Below are 22,593 nucleotides of genomic sequence, written 5' to 3'. Positions count from 1 at the left end.
GTCATCGGCAGGTTCCCCTTCTTGTGACGTGGCACAGATTATCAGCAATGGCGGATAGAACGCGACTGTCAGCTTCGGAAAAGAAGCGAAGGAAAATAGCAAGTGATGCCCAAAGGAGACGGTCGATGGTGAATATCGGCACAGCAATCGACAAGTGGAAATCGCGTTCTATCCGCCATTGCTGATAATCTGTGCCACGTCACAAGAAGGGGAACCTGCCGATGACATCACGTTTCACTACCGCGCGGAAATTAAAAGGGTAGGTGACTTTGGTCGCAAAGTTAATATACTTGTCGTTGTCAAAAAATTATGTTTGATATATCATTTTGAAGCTAAAAGATTTCTCTGTCTAGTCATGTTGTCATAAAATATATTGTCAATATTTTATGCCAAAGAATACATCCAATGGTGGAATGGCACTTTAACGCGATAATAATGCGTTAACGTGATCTCAATTTAACGCAATTAAAAAAAATAGTGCCATTAATGCAAATTCTAATTTGGCCCTGCGAGTCACCCGTAGTTCCTGTTGAGGCTTATCGCGCGCTGCTTCAATAAGAGTACGTCTGAGTGATGGAGAAAGGCATAGACATATAAACATCCTCGCCGCCATATTGGATGGGGCGAAGTGGAGATTCTTCAACCGTCTAATAAAGATGCCTCATTCATGTGCTGCGTTTAACTGTACCAACAGGTTTACCGTCCAAACGAGATCGCATGGGATTACCTTTCACAGGTGAGACTAGAAAAATACTTTTCTTTCAGTCTTCAGTTTCCCAGCTCATCTCCACCGGGTAGGTGTAGAGTTATAAGCAGTGAGAATTAAGCTAGCCGCACACTACGCCGATTTTCAGCGTACCGAGCCAACTGAAGTCGCGAGTCAGGCATAAAGACTAGTTTTCGATGGTACCGACTCATCTCACAGCCGATTCGAAAAACTAATCGGGAGCCAGACTGATCGGCGAGAGTCGCTAGCAATAGCCAATCACATCTTTCGCATATAACACGTGATATTTCGTGATCATGTGACTTCTATCTTTTCGAAAAATGAACGGACTGACAATAAATGTCAAACTGAACCGTTGATCAAGGGAGATCCGCGCCCCGACACGCGGTATGCGCGAGCACTCGGCGCATGCTCAGCTGCGTGAATGTGTCATGCACCAAAATAAGAGAGTTACAAGCCAGGAACGCCTCATGATGCAATACGCAAGAAAAGAAAGAAGATTTACTGCCATTTTACTTTGTATCTGAGTAAAGTGAATAAATAAATGGTCTGTGGAAAATACATTTAATCCTGGGAACTGCGCGCACAGGAGTTTATTTTGTGTTTACTCCCCCCGCCCCGGCTGGTTACTTATTTGTCATGGCTGGCTAGTATGAGCCTTATGGCCCTTTTCCACTACCCTTTTTCAGCTCACTTCAGCCCGACACGGCTCGCGTTTCGACTACCAAAGAACAGCACGACTCAGCTCGCTTCAGCCCTGCTTAGCCCCTAAAACTCGCACGGTTTTGGAGTGGGGCTGAAGCGAGCCAAACCGAGCTGAGTGGGGCTAGGGGCGTGAGGAGACACTCCCCTGTGCACTGATTGGTGAGGAGGAGTGTCCTCACATGCCCACACACGCCCCGCGAGCACGCTGGGATCTGTAAACACCGTAAACCCGGAAGAAGAAGAATTACGAATTACGAGAATTTCTGAAGCCTTATGCGCCTCGCCTCATCTATACGCTCTTGCCAGTATCTGTTGGCGTTGTCGGTGACAACAAGCCACAGCACCAAGACCAGCAACACTAACGACTCCATGTCCTCCATGTTTATTGTTTACTATTCGGGTCGTGAGACTACCGCTTAAAAGCTCACTGATGTCACTGTTTGCGCCGCTTAACGACATCACGTGACGTCCACCCACTTTCGCTAACTCCACCCAATGTGTCCACTCACTTCCAGCCAGCACGGTTCAGCGCAGTTGTAGTCGAAATGCAACTCCAACAGCCCCGCTCAGCCCAACTCAGCACGGCACGGCTCAGCCGCATTTGTAGTGGAAAAGCGGCATTTGTGGAAAGCCCTGGGAATGCGGAAATGTCAAGTTCCGATTTTAGATTTACGAACCCGAAAAAAATGTCGAAAAACTGGCGTTAAAAAATTTCACCTGCACAAACAGCACTCACCCGGCCGGGGGACCGGAAACAGAACATTTTTTAATAATGGCCCAAGATATTAACCTCTGCTTTCTTTCAGTCGTGAGTTAGTCGGGGATATGTGCGTGCCCTGTCGGGAGTCGGCTCTGAAATGGGTCGGTTCGGTACCGCGTGGATCGGCGTAGTGTGCGGCTAGCTTTAGAGAATACAGTGCCACACTATGATGAACGTTTTTGAACGTATGATGAATGTTTTTATTTTTGTTATCTGTTTTTTTCTTCTTTTATGGCAAATACTTCTCTTCAAAAGAAACTAATGAAGAGTAAAATAAAACATTTATTTTCAATGATATGCACTTTATTTTTCGTCCCTTGGTTTTCTCATCTAATATGGAAGTTATGGATGTCAGTGGCTGTGACAAGACGTGTTATGCTCTGCAATAAAAAAAAAAAAAAAAAAACATTGGTACAAAGCAAGCCCATTCACTTTTTTATGCTGATAAGAGAATTACAATGGTTTTTCATGTGACAAAAATGTGCGATTAAATTGCGATTAATCGCGAGTTAACTATGACAGTCGCGATATTAATCGCGATTAAATATTTTAACCGCTTGACAGCACTAGTTTTTTTTATATATTAAAAAAAACAAACAACTATCTGCCATGTCCACAGACTAGCCACGCCCCCCGATCAGGATGTCGATAATCGTCGAACGGTGTCGATAATTGTGGAACGGTGTCACGTGATCTAACACGCTCAGTAATCAGGAATCAACTCTTTTTTTTTTTTTATTCCCCCCCAAATGGAAGTTTGAGTAATTATTCATGCACAATTTACATACTGAAAGTCTTTTCTACTTCTGCAACAACCAAAACATCGTGTTGAGCCCTGTAGCCGCCGCTCTATGATGATGATGATAATAATTCTTGAAAAATAAAAAGAAACGTTCTTACCATCAAACACTTTCATTCCATATTTTGTTGCTTTTTTGGTATTTTTCGGGGTTGTGTTTTCGAGTAGAGTTTTTATTTCATCCTCCATTGCTTCAACAAAACGCTCCGCCATTTTGTTTTTCTCTACTCACGGTATATGAGCTGATAGCGCGGTCTCCGACACAACAGACCTAAACGATGGGCCCGCCCCGTTCTCTGCGTCATCAAGCTGCGACCACAGAGTGACAAAAGCGTCCAAGGCAACAGCATGAGTGCGATTAGAAAAGTTCAGCAAAGTGTGTGGTTTTACGTGTGTATATATATATATATATATATATATATATATATATATACAGAGGGAAAAAAACACGTGACAACTCGTTTTTGATAAATTTGGGTGTTTTTTTTCATGAATAATAAAAAGAAACTCGCACGTTGGCTGAATATCATAAGCCAGCTGATATCAATATGAAGGAAAGGAAAGGGGTACTTACCAATATCCAGTGTTGATTCGGATCCAGTGTAATTGTTCACAGGACCAGCTTTTCCAAGCGCATGTGACAGAACATCCGAGACATTCTGCTTCCTGCTGTCGCTCACACTCCCAGTGTACGATCTCATGCTTCCTCTGATATCCAGGATCGAAACACAGGTGGCGTGCAAACAATGATTCGTGTAGGGCTTTGACAGGCCTGCCTTTTTAGACAAGGTGGACATCATGCTGCCAAGAGTATTGATTCCACAAGGCATGTTTCTGTACCACGGTCCTGACTCCGGCGCACGCAGTTTGGGTGTCTGGAAGAGAGCTTCGCAGTCTGGGTTGAGTTTTTCCAGGTATTTCTTGAAGGATCGGACAGGGCAGCCTTCATCACCGGTTGCATACATCCTCCCGGCGTCTCGCCTGGAAGCAGGGTTGGTTTCAACCTTGTCTTCGCGAGTTTTCTTGGTGAGTTCATCTCCTGCTTGTGCCACAAACTCCCGGCCATCAGAGTCTTTCCCGACAGTGAAGTGGTCTTTTTTCAGTTCCCGGAGATTTTCTCTTCCCCTCCGGCAAATGTACAGCATTAACTCGAACCACACTTTGTGCTGGAGTCCCAGTGGGTCGTTCTGGTTGAAAACCCCAGAGCTGTACAGCTTTTTAATGTCGTGCTCATCAATCGGGGAATGGTGCACCACATCCCCCTTCCCTGCTTTCTTCAGCTGCACCGATGCTGCCCTGAAGGATTTGTTGGCTTCGGAAAACTCCGTGTCTTTAATGATGTCTATCTGTCCGCTGTACGTGTCTTTCAAATGCCGGTTAATGCCCGCACGGATGCTCACGAGTGAAGTCCTCTTGTAAAAGTCTCCGTCACTTTTCCTCACCTCCAAGTAGAACTTTGACAGTATTTCCGCTATGGCTCTCTTTTCCAGCTGTTCGATGTCAGTTGCGATGTGTTTCTCCTGTAAATATGCCTGAAGAATAGCTAATGCGGTTTTGGTAGCCTTCCGCGTGCTCAGCGCGTCTTTCTCCTTCAGATTTATCTCAAAATCTTCCGTGTTTAACGAAGCAAACCTGGCCGCCATGTTTGTTTACAAATGTAATCCGTATCTTAGGGCATGTTCCAGTCACTGCAACAGTTTCCTGCGCGCGCGCTACCGGCGAACAAAGAAATGCTTCTGCGCATGCGCAGGACGGAACACACACACACACACACACTCTCTCTCTAGCTCTCATTGAATATTCACGTAATACACCTAATAGTGACGCAACACACATTTTTAACCGATAGGCTAACAATACCGCATGCCAAATTCATAGAAGCCCCTCGAACACACACACACATTTTATATATATATATATATATATATATATATATATATATATATATATATATATATATATATATATATGAGTGATTCCACGCTTATGGGTACTGAAATGGGGACATGAACTTGTTCACCTAAAACCATTTCTTTTTTTACCATCAGGTCAGAAAACATGTAATCTTTAATGAATGATATGTTAAACGATAACTTTAATTTTCTGAGATGTAAAAACATATTTATATGCCAAAGTCAGAACGTAACAGAAGCGTTGTGGCCATATATATTCTCAATTTTAACAATGTAGAATTACTTTTTGAAACATAGGAAGGTGATGTTTTAGCAAATATAATTAATAAACATGTGTAGTAGAATAAACATAGACATTCTTTCAATAAGATTAACATGGTATATAGCTAGATTGTAATTAATTTGTAACAGACGCGAGATGGACAATCGTAACAGAAGTAATGTAACAGACATCATTTTGGAACTCATAGGCTTGACTTTGGCATATAAATATGTTTTTATTACATCTCGGAAAATTAAAGTTATCTTTTAACATATCATTCATTAAAGATTACATGTTTTGTGACCTGATGGTAAAAAAAGAAATGGTTTTAGGTGAATTTTTAAAAATAACTTCATGTCCCCATTTCAGTACCCATAAGCGTGGAATCACTCATATATTCATTCTCATATATATATATATATATATATATATATATATATATATATATATATATATGGTGGCACGGTGGTGTAGTGGTTAGCGCTGTCGCCTCACAGCAAGAAGGTCCGGGTTCGAGCCCCGTGGCCGGCGAGGGCCTTTCTGTGTGGAGTTTGCATGTTCTCCCCGTGTCCGCGTGGGTTTCCTCCGGGTGCTCCGGTTTCCCCCACAGTCCAAAGACATGCAGGTTAGGTTAACTGGTGACTCTAAATTGAGCGTAGGTGTGAATGTGAGTGTGAATGGTTGTCTGTGTCTATAGTCAGCCCTGTGATGACCTGGCGACTTGTCCAGGGTGTACCCCGCCTTTCGCCCGTAGTCAGCTGGGATAGGCTCCAGCTTGCCTGCGACCCTGTAGAACAGGATAAAGCGGCTAGAGATAATGAGATGAGAATTTTATATATATATATATATATATATATATATATATATATATATATATATACACACACGGGGCACCGCTAGAAATCTTGGGCCCTATGAAAGATTACAATTTAGGGCCCCCCCGGTAAAATTTTCAAGCTCAAGCAACTGAATTTGAAGTCTGTTTTTGGCTGGCACTTCTACTTTACTATGCATGTGATCAGCTACCTATCAAGTTTAGGTGATACAATTATTTGGTATCTGAACATTTTAAATGCAGAATGATTGATATATATCAACTATTATTAGGCCACTCAGTAGCCTATGGAGTTCATTCAATCCAGATGTTTGTGTTGAGAGAAATTGCATGAATCACTGTATCAGTATGGATTTATAACATTCTGTATGCACATTATGGATACTCCAGAGCCCTCCAGCAAACATCATCAATAATCAGGATTACAAAATGTATTCCTTTGTCTCCGCCATTTATTGACTTATTGTATGTGATCAAATGTATGCCTTGATGAATAACTACACTAGTTTTTTGATACAATTACAGAGTGCACTGCAAGAAATCCACCAAGTGTTTTTGGTTTCTTTTAGGCATCACACATTTATTAGAAAACACAGCAAATGTTCAAATATTCAAGTTAAATACTTAGCAACAGTATCAATAAATCCACACATGAACAATAGCAATGATATCTATGACCACAGCTAATGTGCAAAATATTAAAGTTAAATACTTAACAATATCAACAAATCCACACATGAACAATGGCAAAACACCTAGACTTAATTATACAATAAAGATACCTATGAAAAAAGGTGATTTTTTTTTTTCACACACAGTGTGATATCCGGACTTCATAATTCATCACACCTGCTCCTGCTTAGCAACTTCTAGAATGTTCACCTCTGTTGCGCACATAGAAACACCCAGAATCACACTGTACCATTAGTAAAAAGGGTGGAGGGGTGAAATCACAATATCATAAATAATTCAAGAAAAATGTTATAACAAATCATAACCATGTATAATTTGCATATTTTAACAGATGAAATGAAATATTTTATTTCAAAAACTTACACAAGGCAGTACTATTAAAATAATATTAATATCCCTCACAGGCCCCCCTGTCAGTGCCAGGCCCTTGGCCAATTTATACTGACAACGCAGTCCTCGCAGATAGCGTCGCAGACAGTGTCTGCGTAGCCCCCCCACCTTCGCAGACGCTCTGCGCGCACCTCCCAAAAATTGTGACCACCGCAGACAGCCTCGCAGACAAGAGGGCTCTGATTGGTCCACTCTACATCTGCTGTACACGCACTTCCGCTTCCCTACTTTCCCGGTTTGGTTTGTTTTCACGACCGGCATTTTTAAAAACACGAGCGAAGATGGAGCAGCATGAAGAGCGGTTGATTGAGGAAGTACGTACATCTATACGACTCCAGTTCTAGTCATTATAAAAAAAAAAGTTCTAGTCATTATAAGTAACCGGAGGATAAACACTCCACTAACCACACCCACCAACTACTCCTAGCGACTTCGCGCCCCCTTGCGTTGTGCCGGTGAATAACATCGCGCACGCCTATTATCCCCACTCAACGATAAATTACAACTGTCTGCGAAAAGCTATCTGCGAAAACCTTGTCGCAAGGGCATGCAGAGGCCTTAAGGCCAATTTATACTGACAACGCAGTCCTCGCAGATAGCGTCGCAGACAGTGTCTGCGTAGCCCCCCCACCTTCGCAGACGCTCTGCGCGCACCTCCCAAAAATTGTGACCACCGCAGAAGCCTCACAGACAGCGTCGCAGACAAGAGGGCTCTGATTGGTCCACTCTACATCCGCTGTACACGCACTTCCGCTTCCCTACTTTCCCGGTTTGGTTTGTTTTCACGACCGGCATTTTTAAAAACACGAGCGAAGATGGAGCAGCACGAAGAGCGGTTGATTGAGGAAGTACGTACATCTATACGACTCCAGTTCTAGTCATTATAAAAAAAAAGTTCTAGTCATTATAAGTAACAAGAGGATAAACACTCCACTAACCACACCTACCAACTACTCCTAGCGACTTCGCGCCCCCTTGCGTTGTGCCGGTGAATAACATCGCGCACGCCTATTACTCCCCGCTCAACGATAAATTACAACTGTCTGCGAAAAGCTTTCTGCGAAAGCCTTGTCGCAAGAGCATACAGAGGCCTTTAGGAGTCCTCAACCGTTTCCCCCGAGCGAAAGATGTGTTCATGTTCATCCTCTGCATTTAACCCATCTGAAGCAGTGAACACACACTCAGATCAGTGGGCGGGCAGCCACACTACAGCGCCCTGGGAGCGGTACGTTACTCAAGGGCACCTCAGCCCAAGGCCACTCCACGTCAACCTAACTGCATGTCTTTGGATTGTGGGTGAAACCCACACTGACACGAGGAGAACATGCAAACTCCACACAGAAAGGCCTTCGCCGGGCGCTGGGTTCGAACCCGGAACCTTCTTGCTGTGAGGCAACCGTGCTAACCACTACACCACCTTCACAAGCAGTGTTGGGGAAGTTACTTTTAAAAAGTAGTGTTTGCTCGTTACTCGTTTAAAAAGTAATCCGTTACTTTACTTAGTTACCTTCTATGTAAAGTAGCTTTTTACGTTATTCGTTACTTTTGTGTTGCTTGAGTCTGGGCAGTACTCCACATCGTTCCTAAATGTGTAGGCCGCCTACAGAAAGTTCTACTGATGACATAACAGGTATTTCTTTTATGCTTTTTATTCTGCACTTGACATGAACATATTTGGCTACAGGCTTCACCACCAAAGCCCTGTGAAACAGCAGCAAATAACAGCCTCAATATAGGCTCCTTAGGAACGTGATGACAACCTCAAAATGGCTCATATGTCTCAAAATAAAACGTGCCTCATATAAATCTAACAGAAAAATAGAATAACCTCAAAATAGTTTGATGTTGATGGCTTGAGTAAATAAAATAAAATGGCATAATAGGCCTACAACTTAACACAAAACTAGCCCCAACATTAAAAAAGCCTACTGCTTACCCTTCTTCACAGTGTGATCATGGCAAAAAAAAGTATTGTGCAAAGGCTGAAGCTATAGCATGGGTGGCAGTTAACTTATTCTAGATCAGCACAAAATGTGTGATTATACCTCATCAGGAGTAGTCTTTCAAAACGTTTATCGGAAAGTCTGTTTCTTCTGGGGGTCAGCACAAGACCTCCCAGGCTGAACAGCCTTTCCACTGGTGCACTGGATGGTGTGGCAGTGTTGTATTTCATGAACACATCTTTCGCTCGGGGGAAACGGTTGAGGACTCCTAAAGGCCTCTGCATGCTCTTGCGACAAGGCTTTCGCAGATAGCTTTTCGCAGACAGTTGTAATTTATCGTTGAGCGGGGAGTAATAGGCGTGCGATGTTATTCACCACCACAACGCAAGGGGGCGCGAAGTCGCTAGGAGTAGTTGGTGGGTGTGGTTAGTGGAGTGTTTATCCTCCGGTTACTTATAATGACTAGAACTGGATTCGTATAGATGGACCACGGGCGATTGCTCTAAGACAACGAGGGAGGCTCAGCCTCCTCTAAAAATGACGAACATCGTGTAGGATGAATTGCGCTAGGCTTATGTTATAGCCGACCTTATAACATTGCTATTTCAGATCCAGAATCATAGAAATATATGTGCTCAACCCAACTACAGTGCGAAATCATTCCATTATAACTTTCCCCAGTTCGCCTAATGTGTGCGTGAGTTTTTCCCCCTCGTGACAGCGCGATGCAGCCCAGCCTCAGTGGACTTCAATGGCATTTGGGAGCTATGCGCTTTCAATATCAAAATGCAAGACGATTATTGGACAAATACTGCGAAAACGCCCGCCCACCGGACTCCCAGCCTCACAGTGGGAGGGACATGGCAGTTTCCGTGAGGAGACTGGTGATTGGTGAAAGCGGCCCGATATTTTCTTTGATTGACAGCTCGTTTCAACTATAGACAGGCAGCGGTGAATTTCAGTTCGGTCCCATGCGGATTCGCAAGTGCTGTGGTGTATTGTAAGAGATCAGCTTGCATTTCGATTTCATTCATTACATACGGTTTCTACCAGCTTTTTTAGTTTGTATATATTTTCATTGTAAATAAAGTGTAAATATAGTGTTGTCAAGTTTGCTATCTTAGTTCCAGAAATTTCGTTTATTTGAGTGACTGAACTTGAGGGGGCTAGTCAGCTAGCAAGAAAGCTGCGCACGGATGCCGGGCATTGCTGATTTAATTTTGGCGAAGCCATTTGCCAGTCTTCCTTTCGAGGAAAAAATTAAAATTAAAGAGCAGGGTAGACCAACGCCTCAAATTGACTTGGTGAAAAAGGTAGGGAATAATACTCGTTCCTTTCAGCTCTCCTGGTACGAGAAAGTGAATTGGCTAACAGCAAGTGACCCACATCAACAACAGTAAATAGGCTACTTTAGTAATATGTCATGGATGGACCAAAAATATAGAATCTATTTAAAATGTTTATGCTGAGTATATTATATTGGAATATATGTTTCTCTGGATATGAATTAAACACAGCTACAATTTGGAAAACATTTTTAAACAAAAACACAGCCGAGAACATTTCACACTACAGACCTGGATTAAAAGTGAAGGGTTATCAAAATTGTCAATAAAACATTTCTCAGTCAAAATAAGTAAAATATAGGGAAAGTGTCATTGAATGAAATGTGTGGCCCCCAGCTCTATGTTTGGCTCCCCAAGGTCAGTGCTTGTGCCTATTCCAGAACACTCTGCTGTTACTGCTGAGGTTCCTGACAAAGAGCTGCTTTCAATAATGATCAATTTTTAAACAACATGCCACAATTTTAAAATATAAAATGTTAAAATATACCCCTCCCCCCAACACCACCATCATGTATATTGGACAGTAGGCTAATAGGCCAAGAGAACCTGTTATTTCACAGTTTGTGACCCTGCCAACAATCAGCCAGATCAGAGGCAAGAGTATGGGCAAAATTGATGTGTTTTTTCTTTTTTCTTTTAAAATCTGGAAATATCGTAACCGACCAGCCTCCCCTGTTTGAAAGACTACCAGCCGCCACTGAGATGTACGTACTTCCTCACTTCCTCGATCAACCGCTCTTCGCGCTGCTCCATCTTCGCTCGTGTTTTTAAAAATGGCGGTCGTGAAAACAAACCAAACCGGGAAAGTAGGGAAGCGGAAGTGCATGTACAGCAGATGTAGAGTGGACCAATCAGAGCCCTCTTGTCTGCGACGCTGTCTGCGAGGCTGTCTGCGGTGGTCACAATTTTTGGGAGGTGCGCGCAGAGCGTCTGCAAAGGGGGGGGGCTTCGCAGACGCCATCTGCGATGCCATCTGCGAGGACTGGGTTGTCAGCATAAATTGGCCTTAACTCTGAGCCTGATCTCATGTACTCAAGTACCTCTGCATCTCCGCTAAAGGATATGATTTTATCCTCCTCATCATCAAAAGAAAAAAAGTCCTTCTCATTGGCACTACTGTGTGCGGCAACTTCTGGGTTTTTATTCTTGGCCGGCTCTGCATCCTGCGGTATAGTGCGACACTCCGTGACTATAAGCGCACGCGCTTCTTCTCTCCGCTCCGCTGCCCCTATCCATCGTACTTTCAATTTCGGCAACGTCAAGGCAGCCAATAAAGCTTCGCTGCTCTCCAACACTGGTGCAAATCGTGTCTTGATAGCCTAGGACAAAATGAAAAGACATAGCCTAAGCCTATTTTCAGGCACATGACTCACTCTATCGAAGCGTAATTAATGCATGTATCAAAATTTAGAATATTTACGAAGAAATGCACGTTATGGATAAGCATATGTCTAGGCTACTAACTTTAAGTTAGAATATTAAGAATTGGCTTACCTGTACAATTACCCCCGGTAGGCCTGCGGTCATCCTCGACAGTCCATTTTGAAGAGCCAGCGTCCTGGTCATCAGGATCTCCAGGGTTGGTAGAAGACTCCCATAGTAACAGTTATCTTCGCCTTGCAAGATGTCAAGTGCTACTGTCAGCGGTTTCAAAACAGTGCAGAAACAGATGTTCGCGCTCTGTCGGGGCTCTGCAGTCCAGTCTCGTACAAAGCGTATTCAAATCCTGGGCCGGTATGTCAATGATACGGGACAAGGCATCGTGGTATGAATTCCACCTTGTTGATGTAGGCACAATAATTTTTTTCCCACATATTTCATCGACAGTCTCACAGGCCACGGTAGAACAGCTTGCCTTTGTCCAAAGAGCACACAAATTTTGTACACAAATTTTGAGTCACTGTTTGATGACAGCCATTTGTCAATGTCATTACACGAGATCAAGTTGAGCATATGCGAGGCACACCTAAAATGCGGAGGAAGAGAAAACAGACCCTCTGTGGTGCCAAGCAACTCTTCCATATCTGTGAAAACTACACATTGCTCTTCATCTTCCTCCTCGTCAGGCTCGGGGGGGGGGTGCATACATCTTAATAACATCATATGTATGCCTTCCCTTAATTCTTCTGCAAGCGATGGCAGCTTTCTCACGATTAAAGTTTTGTGGATTGATCAGTGCACACAGTGATTCCTAAAAAGCTTCTGTTACGGCTACTCCATATATCCGCTGTGGTTGACACATACTGCAAACTCTCGAAAGATGTCTTTAAATTCAGTCTCCATTTTCAGATAACATAACATTCATCCAGATAGCGTGTAAAAGTTTTACGATCTGACCATGGGCGTCTGTCTCCTGTTATCGGTATCTTGCTAAGTATAGTTTCTGAAAGTGGGAGATTCGACAGTATTGATGGGCAACATTTCTTCAACGATGAATGAAGCGACAAGTTTGTCCAACTGTTGTTTAGTTACCTCGTGCAAATGAAGTTTTAGCTGCTTATTTAGGCCAAGTTTACATTAGACCGTATCTGTCTCGTTTTCTTCGCGGATGCACTGTCCGTTTACATTAAAACGCCTGGAAACGCCAGGAAACGGGAATCCGCCAGGGTCCACGTATTCAATCCAGATCGTGTCTGGTCCGGTGCTGTGTAAACATTGAGGATATGCGGATACGCTGTGCTGAGCTCTAGCTGGCGTCGTCATTGGACAACGTCACTGTGACATCCACCTTCCTGATTCGCTGGCGTTGGTCATGTGACACGACTGCTGAAAAACGGCGCGGACTTCCGCCTTGTATCACCTTTCATTAAAGAGTATAAAAGTATGAAAATACTGCAAATACTGATGCAAATACTGCCCATTGTGTAGTTATGATTGTCTTTAGGCTTGCCATCCTTCCACTTGCAAGTGGTAAGTGACGCGCATGCCCGATATGCACTGAGATCACACACACAGCGGCTCAGTCCCGAATCACTGCTTGTGCGCTCCACTCGCGCGCTCTGTGAGCTGCGCAGGGCCGGAGTGCGCACCCTCCAGAGGGCACTCACTGTTCAGGGCAGAGTGGTTTGGAGCGCAGGATGCCTGCGGAGCCGAGCGTATCCGTGTATTGGCGTTGCTGTGTGCACGCGAATCGTGTATTGGCGTTGCTGTGTGCACGCTAATCGTTTTAAAAACGTTAATCTGATGATCCGCTGATACGGTCTAATGTAAACCCCACCTTAGGCTTGGCCCATCATCATTTCCCCGGGGATCCTGAGCTACAAGCTTCACGTTAGCATGTTTTCCTTTCAAATGCTTAGAAAGGTTAGCAGTTGAATTAATGGCAGTGGATAAAACTTTCTGGCCAGGGCAGAGTTTACACCTAACACTCACATTCCTCCCCTTTGTTTCAATGAGTTCAAAGTAATGAGAATACTTCCATCCCTCAAAAGTTATTGTTGGCTGCTTCTCGCTGCTTGCTCTCTTCATCATGCCATCAGCCTCTGCTTATGGCCTACAGTCAGGGCCACTGACAGCTTTGGCTGGGCCCGGGACAAAATGCTCTGAATGACACAGCGATGGCGAGCGGTCAGCCCAGCACTGCGCTTTCACATTGGAAATACAGCCATTACTTTTCATTACTTGAAATAAAAGGCAAGAGTGTTTACGTGCAATGCACATTATGTCGAGGAACAAAGCGTTTGTCCTCGTCAGTGGCCGGTAATTAGTAACATAATTTTAATAACTACAAAAATATATTGCATTTGATAGATGTCTTATCTCACATTGTCCCACAAAAATATTAATATAGTGTAGATAACGTTACTAATTGGTTCTGTTAAGTGTCCATTTCAGTCATTAAACACATTTAACATTCACTTTTATTATGATTACACTAATTGAATTTGATTTTTTTTGAGGGGGAACAAAATGTAACGAAATAATTACTTTCCCTGGTAATTAGTTACTTTTATGACAAAGTAACTCCGTTACTAACTCAGTACTTTTTGGGAAAAGTAACTAGTAACTATAACTAATTACTTTTTGAAAGTAACGTGCCCAACACTGGTCTTACCTGGCTCAGCTGCCCCACTGCCTTTGCTAGTACCTGCTGCATCATCCGAATCTTTTTTTAAATATTTATGCAGTGAGCCCCTGAGTCTCTTGGTTTCTTCCTCTCTTTTTCTCTTTTCTTTTCTTTTCTGTGCTCCTGACTTGTGCATGTTGGCAAATAGCACGCACGCTGATTGTCGAAGCGCTATGATCGAACGATGTCGTTTTTTTCCCCTTAATCAAAGAGTCAGACCAAACCATTTTTGCATTAGGGGTGGTAGGGGGTTCTTGACGCCTTTTTCAAAGACAATAAAGGCAAAAGATCTAGAAATCATTTATTGAATGCAAATATAGCACATTTCTCCCCCAAATCAACACATTTTGAAATGAAATAAAATAATCGCAACTTCATGAGAGCCCAGTTCTGGGCCCCCCCCCCCATTCCTGGGCCCGGGACAACATACCCGTTTGTCCCCCCCTGTCGGCGGGCCTGCCTACAGTGTGAAATGAGAGACTATTGCGCAAGCGTGAAGCTGAGAAGCGGCGTGGCCGTCAAATATGTCCCTGTGGAAAGTAACATAGTTCCTTTTCCAATTCGGCACAACATTTCGTTACCAAATTTTCGGTGGTAGCGCGTTACACTACTTTTCAACCAAAAAAAGTAGTTACATTACTCTAACGCGTTACACACAACACTGTTCACGAGTGATATAGTTTTCAAGATAAACTTCATATCTTCGTGCCACTGTGTAATGTTCTTTATATTATATGGACACAAAAAAAACCACAAGTTTAATGAAAATAATTTTAATTTTGAACCGGTTCGCCATTTTGACCACACCATCGAGAAAACATTAGGAGTGACGTCATGTCAGTGAAATATTAGGAATTATTTTTTTCGCAGTGCGGTTTCCATCAAATCCTGCGCTCTGATTGGCTGATGAGCGGGTCAGTATTGTACGGTACGGACCCCGGTTACGGACCCCGGTTACGGACCTCTGGCGACTCGCTCGTTCACAACAACAACAAACATAGTAGCATTTTTTTTGTCAACATTTAGCTTTTTTTTTAAAAATAAGATTTATTTATAAGATTATCAAAAATCTTATACATTTTTGCCAGCATTTCTCAGGAGAATAGCATTAATTTTACAGCATGGATAGCGATAATGACAGTGTTCACAGCGAAAGCGTGTTTTACTACCCTGAGGAAGAAGAAATAAAATAAAACATTTCAGGAGAAAGCTAAAAACCTCTAACTGTTGCTAACGCCAAGCAAAAACATGGCTGAATCCTGAATGACTCCTATTTGTATAAATAGGGGACTACATAGGCGGCAACATGTAGTTTTTTTCCTGCCATGGAAGTGCACTTGTATACCGAGGAGGAAGCCATTTGCATTACAGCCGTGAATGAGGATTCAAAATAGCATTAATTTTACAGCATGGATAGTGATAACGACAGTGCTCACAGCGAAAGCGAGTTTTACTACCCTGAGGAAGACAAAATAAAAACATTTCAGGAGAAAGCTAAAAACCTCTAACTGTTGCTAACGCCAAGCAAAAACATGGCTGAATCCTGAATGACTCCTATTTGTATAAATAGGGGACTACATAGGCGGCAACATGTAGTTTTTTTTTCCTGCCATGGAAGTGCACTTGTATACCGAGGAGGAAGCCATTTGCATTACAGCCGTGAATGAGGATTCAAAATGGCAGCTCGGCTCGCTTTTCCCTTTCGGGCGCTCTCGTTTTCTGTTAGAATTTGGTAAAGAAAAAAATATATATTATTTACCAGCTTAAGGTCAGTCCGTATGGTGAAATACCGTGACCTCGGCCTTGAATACTGACCTCAACCCAGAGATGAGGCAAACTTTTGACTGCATTCTGTCCGGCCGGGAGGTGGCTAGGGAACTCATGGAGCTGCGGCAGGGGTCCCGGTCTACCTCAGACTACACCATCGAGTTCGGGACATTGGTGGCATCGTGCGGTTGCAACGAGAGCGCCCTGGTCGACGCGTTCCTGCATGGCTTGTCCGACGCCATTAAGGGTGAGCTGGTATTGCGGGAACTGCCGTCCGACCTCTCCAGTCTCATGGACCTTGCCAACCGCATCGACACCTGGATCCAGCAATGGAGGAGAGAGAGAAGAACCGCCCCAGCTTCACCTCCTCTCTACCTCCTGCCTCGTCCCTCGAACCCATGCAGGTAGACCAGGTATGGGTGTTAGCAGAGGAATGACAATGCCGGCCGAGCACAGGGGCCTGCTTCTACTGCAGTCAGCGAGGACACATTTGCCGAGCTTGCCCGCTAAAAGAACGAGCCCACTAGTGAATCAAGGGGCCCTGGTGGGCAACGCTCGGAACCAGCCACCCGCTGATAGTCTGTTACTCCCTGTCATCATCCACGACAACCAGCATCACCATCTCCAGGCCCTCGTCGACTCGGGGGCGGGCAGGAACCTGATCTGCTCTGCCACCGCTAAGCGTCTGAGAATCCTGCTACTTGCCCTTGACGTCCTTCTCACTGTCCTGACACCCAATGGCACTGGCTTGACCACCACCACCCATCTTACTGCCCCGCTCACCCTGAGGATTTCCGGTAACCACTCAGAAACCATCCAACTCCACGTCATGAACGACCCCCATATACCCATCATCCTAGGATTACCCTGGTTAACACAGCACAACCCCCACCTTAATTGGGCTGACAACACCATCCTAGGCTGGAGCCATTCTTGCCTAGCTTCCTGCCTGAACTCCACTCTGCCTCCCGCCAAACCACCACAGCCTTCAGCCAGCGAATTCCCCGACCTCTCTCACGTGCGTCCAGAATATCTGGACTTAAGACTTGTGTTCAGTAAGACCTAAGCAGTGTCCTTCCCTCCTCACAGACCCTATGACTGTAGAATCGACCTCCTGCCCGGGACGGCACCACCCAAAGGGCGACTCTACTCTCTCTCTCCCATTGAAAGGCAAGCCATGGAGAAGTACATCTCTGAGTCTCTGGCAGCTGGGATCATCCACCCTTCCTCTTCCCCAGCAGGGGCGGGATTCTTCTTTGTGGAAAAGGACAAGTCGCTCCGCCCCTGCATTGACTATTGAGGTCTCAACGCCATCACGGTCAAGAACTGCTACCTATTACCGCTCATGACCGCGGCCTTTGAACTACTCCAGGGAGCCAAGATATATACTAAGTTGGATTTATGCAATGCCTACCATCTCGTGAGGATCAGGGAAGGGGACGAGTGGAAGACTGCCTTTAACACCACCACTGGCCATTACGAGTACCTTGTGGTCCCTTTCGGCTTGACCAAAGCACACGCAGTCTTCCAGGCACTCGTCAACGACATCTTAAGGGACTTTCTTAACATCTTCGTCTTTGTGTACCTGGATGACATCCTGATCTTTTCTCGCTGCATGGAGGAACATCGGGGCCACGTCCTGCAGGTCCTCCAGCGCCTGCTAGAGAATAGTTTGTTAAGGCGGAGAAGAGCGAATTCCACCAGAGCTCTGTCTCGTTTCTGGGGTTCATCATCTCCCTGGCTAGGATCCAGATGGACCCCCTCAAGCTTGAGGCAGTCGCTGATTGGTCTACCCCATCCTCGCGACGAGAGCTCCAGCATTTGCTGGGGTTCGCCAATTTCTACAGGTGCTTCATCCGCGACTTCAGCACGGTGGCCGGACCTCTCACGGCGTTGACCTCGATTAAGACCCCGTTCAAGTGGGGGGAGGAAGCAGAGAAAGCTTTCTCCATGCTCAAGTGCAAGTTCACTACAGCACTCATTCTCACCATACCCAATCTGACCAAACAGTTCATTGTGGAGGTCGATGCTTCCGAGTCCAGGGTCGGAGCCATTCTCTCCCAGAGAGCCAATGATAACAAGGTCCACCCCTGCTCCTTCTTCTCTCGCTGGCTGTCCCCTGCTGAACGAAATTACGACATCGGCAACAGAGAGCTGTTGGCTGTCAAGCTAACCTTGGAGGAGTGGAGGCACTGGCTTGAGGGGTCGGATCTCCCCTTCCTTGTCTGGACCAACCGCAAAAACTTAGAATGCCTCAAGTCCACCAAACGCCTTAATTCATGGCAAGCCCGATGCTCTCTCTTCTTCTCCCGGTTCCAATTCATGCTCTCCTACCGCCTAGGCTCCAAGAACGGTAAACCCAACACCCTGTCCAGGATACTCTCTGCCCTCCAGGAGGAGTCTAGTACACCCAAAACCATCCTCCCTCCACGCTGTCTGGTGGGGGCCGCCCTACTTGAGGTAGAGACATTAGTGCAGAAGGCCCTGGAGCAGGACCCCGGAGAAGGTAACTCAAGCAACATACCACCTAACCATTTGTTTGTTCCCTGTTCTGTACGAACCCAGGTGCTGCAGTGGGGTCATGGCTCCAAGTTGGCTTGTCACCCGGGAGTTGCTTGAACCCTGGCGCTCATCCAACAGTGCTTCTGGTGGCCCTCCATCAAGGAAGATGTCCAGGAGTTCGTGGCAGCCTGTGACACATGTGCCTGGAACAAGACAGCCAATCGACCCCCTGCCGGCTTGCTAAGACTGCTCCCAACTCCTCATCGACCCTGGTCTCACATCACCCTGGACTTTGTCACAGGACTCCCCAACTCAGGTGGCAACACATGCATCCTCACAGTTATTGACCGTTTCTCCAAGACAGTCCATTTCATCCCTCTGCCCAAGCTTCCCACAGCTAAAAAACTGCCAAATTACTCATGCTTCACATTTTCTGCCTACACAGACTCCCCACTGACATCGTCTCGGACCGGGGTCCTCAGTTCACTGTGCAGTTCTGGAGGGCCTTCTGCAAACTCATTGGGGCCACCTGTAGTCTCTCCTCAGGTTTTCATCCTCAAACCAACAGCCAGGCGGAATGGGCCAATCAGGATTTGGAGGTGGCACTCAGGTGCATGGCGTCCGGGGATGCGGGTTCTTGGAGTAAGCACTTACCTTGGGTCGAGTACGCTCACAACACTCTCCCTTCATCTGCCATAGGTCTCTCGCCCTTCCAGTGTTCCCTAGGTTACCAACCACCACTCTTCCCCAACCAAGAGGAGGAGGTCGTCGTACCCTCAGCCCAGACCTTCATATGCTGCTGCAGGAGGACACAGGCATTGGTCCGGAGAAGACTCATTCGCTCCGCCCTAGCATCCAAGAGGCAGGCCGACAAACGCCGCTCTAAGACACCCACCTACGGGGTGGGGCAGCGAGTCATGCTCTCCACGCGCCATCTGCCACTCAGAACCGTCTCCCATAAGCTGGCTGGCTCCCAGATATCTAGGACCCTTCCTCATCAGCAAGGTAATCAATCCATGTTCCGTCAGACTGGCATTACCACTCACCATGCGACGTATTCACCCCACTTTCCACGTGTCACAGCTTAAACCTCTGGTCTCTAGTTCTTTGTTCCCACCCTCCAAAACCCCTCCTCCTCCCAGGCTCATTGATGGCGGCGAAGCCTACATGGTCAAAAAGCTCCTGAAGGTGCAGCGATGAGGCAGAGGACTCCAGGACCTGGTGGACTGGGAAGGTTACGGTCCCGAAGAGAGAAGTTGGGTCCCCGCCAGGTTCATCTTGGACCCAACCCTCATCTCTGACTTCTACCGGCAACACCCCGACGCTCTTCCTAAAGCGCCTGGAGGCGCTCGTTGAAGGGGGTGTACTGTCATGCTCCGCCCCCGACAGCCACTCTGGAGATTACAGTTCTCCCACTTCAGCGCCAATCAGGATCCGGGACGGGAATTCCATCCTGCCTGCTTTCCTGTTCAGTGAGCGCTCACCTGAACTCACTTCCTGGTTTTCACCACTGCATATTTAAAGGCCATTCTCAGACTCAAACTTTGCCAGAATGCCTCGTTTGCTACTCGAGCTGTTTCTGTGCCTCTATTGCGGCTCATGGTTTTTTGCTCTGTCTATTTTCCTTGTTCGTGGTTTTTTGCACTCGTGGTTTTGTCTTTGTTTGTCGTGTTTTTGTCAAGTTTTTTTCTTTTTTGTCTCTTTTTACCCAGACTATTTTTGCCATTTGTTTTTTGTCCTGTTTGTTTACTTTTTTGCCACGCCCTTTTTTTCCCTGGATAAAATCACTTTATTTATTGGATTACTGTCTGTGTTCTGCTTTTGGATCCTTATCTCACCACACCTCCACCACCCCTAACAATTTGTTTGTTTAAAATAAGAAAAACAAGTAGGGTAATTGGGCGGCACGGTGGTGTAGTGGTTAGCGCTGTCGCCTCACAGCAAGAAGGTCCTGGGTTCGAGCCCCGGGGCCGGCGAGGGCCTTTCTGTGCGGAGTTTGCATGTTCTCCCCGTGTCTGCGTGGGTTTCCTCCGGGTGCTCCGGTTTCCCCCACAGTCCAAAGACATGCAGGTTAGGTTAACTGGTGACTCTAAATTGAGCGTAGGTGTGAATGTGAGTGTGAATGGTTGTCTGTGTCTATGTGTCAGCCCTGTGATGACCTGGCGACTTGTCCAGGGTGTACCCCGCCTTTCGCCCGTAGTCAGCTGGGATAGGCTCCAGCTTGCCTGCGACCCTGTAGAAGGATAAAGCGGCTAGAGATAATGAGATGAGATGAATAGGGTAATTGTCATCTTAGTTGACCTTTAAAACAAAACGTTCTATTCTGACATTATCCGTCTCCAGAATGTTTTGGGATTGCACATGTGATCTTTAGCAAGCTGTAATTGGTAGTAATGTTCTTTTTGGAGAGCCGTATCTTTCTTGTTACAACCCTGCCATGCACACCACTGTTGTTCAGTGTTCTCCTGATGGTGGTTTCATGAATATTAACATGAGCCAATGTGAGAGAGGTCTTTAGTTATTTAGAAGTTACCCTGGGTTCCTTTGTGATCTCATGGACTATTAAACACCTTGATCATGGGGTGAGCTTTGTGAATCAACCACTCCTAAGGAGATCGTCTGACTATGGATTGATGGAATCTAAGCACTTTAGAGATGGTTTTCCAGCTTGATGAGCCTCAAAAATCTCCTTTGTTCATGCCATATTACACATCCACAAATGTGTTGTGAAGATCAGCCTTTGACGTTCAAGCATTCACACCTGATTGTTATCCCATTGAGTGAAAACACCTGACTGTAATTTCACCTTCACATTCGTTACTAATCCTCAAGGGTCACATACTTTTGCCACTCAGGTGGGGTTTACATTAGACCGTATCAGCGGATCATCAGATTAACGTTTTTAAAACGATTAGTGTGCACACAGCAACGCCAATACACGATTCGCGTGCACACAGCAACACCAATACACGGATACGCTCGGCTCCGCAGGCATCCTGCGCTCCAAATCACTCCGCCCTGAACAGCGAGTGCCCTCTGGAGGGTGCGCACTCCGGCCCTGCGCAGCTCACAGAGTGCGCGAGTGGAGCGCACGAGCAGTGATTCGGGACTGAGCCGCTGTATGTGTGATCTCAGTGCATATCGGGCATGCGCGTCACTTACCACTTGCAAGTGGAAGGATGGCAAGCCTAAAGACAATCATAACTACACAATGGGCAGTATTTGCATCAGTATTTGCAGTATTTTCATACTTTTATACTCTTTAATGAAAGGTGATACAAGGCGGAAGTCCGCACCGTTTTTCAGCAGTCGCGTCACATGACCAACGCCAGCGAATCAGGAAGGTGGATGTCACAGTGACGTTGTCCAATGACGACGCCAGCTAGAGCTCAGCACAGCGTATCTGCGTATTCTCAATGTTTACACAGCACCGGATCAGACACGATCTGGATTGAATACGTGGACGCTGGCGGATTCCTGTTTCCCGGCGTTTCCAGGCGTTTTAATGTAAACGGACAGTGCATCCGCGAAGAAAACGAGACCGATACGGTCTAATGTAAACTTGGCCTCAGTGATGTGTAATATTGGATCATTTTCCTCAATAAATAAATAACCAAGTGTATTTTTTTAAATCTCATTTGTTTAATTCTGTGCTCTTTATCTACTTTTAGGACTTGTGTGAAATTCTGATATTTTCAGTCAAATTTATGCCGAAATCTACAAAATTCGAAAGGGTTCACAAACTTTCAAGCACCAAAGTATAAACTATATATATATTTTTTATTGTGCACCCAAATGTAATAAAAATGACTAATGAATGCAATCCAAAGCAAAACCATATCTTCCAAAAACAAATACTACATCTTAAGACGAGCTTTTAGGACA

General features: G+C 45.4%; 1 protein-coding gene and 1 long non-coding RNA gene across 6 annotated transcripts in view; one reads left to right on the top strand and one right to left on the bottom strand.

The window, feature by feature from the left end:
- The window catches only part of LOC132896388 (uncharacterized), a 75,782-nt gene extending 71,082 nt beyond the window's left edge, over window positions 1-4,700 (bottom strand). The window contains exon 1 of one of the 3 annotated variants that reach the window (XM_060937173.1): window positions 3,566-4,700. In XM_060937173.1, coding sequence (XP_060793156.1) covers window positions 3,566-4,634 — 1,069 coding nt within the window. In that variant the 5' untranslated portion in view covers window positions 4,635-4,700. Of the gene's footprint in view, window positions 1-3,092; window positions 3,215-3,565 lie in introns of those variants that run through there. The other 2 variants (XM_060937175.1, XM_060937174.1) reach the window with 2 other exon arrangements.
- LOC132896389 (uncharacterized) overlaps window positions 1-22,593 on the top strand; it is a 52,834-nt gene that overhangs the window by 5,207 nt on the left and 25,034 nt on the right. The gene's annotated exons all lie outside the window — the stretch shown is intronic.

Source organism: Neoarius graeffei, chromosome 13 (assembly GCF_027579695.1).
Source record: "Neoarius graeffei isolate fNeoGra1 chromosome 13, fNeoGra1.pri, whole genome shotgun sequence".
NCBI lineage: Eukaryota > Metazoa > Chordata > Actinopteri > Siluriformes > Ariidae > Neoarius > Neoarius graeffei.
The sequence above is the reverse complement of the archived record's forward strand: the minus strand, read 5'-3'. Positions and strand labels throughout refer to the sequence as shown.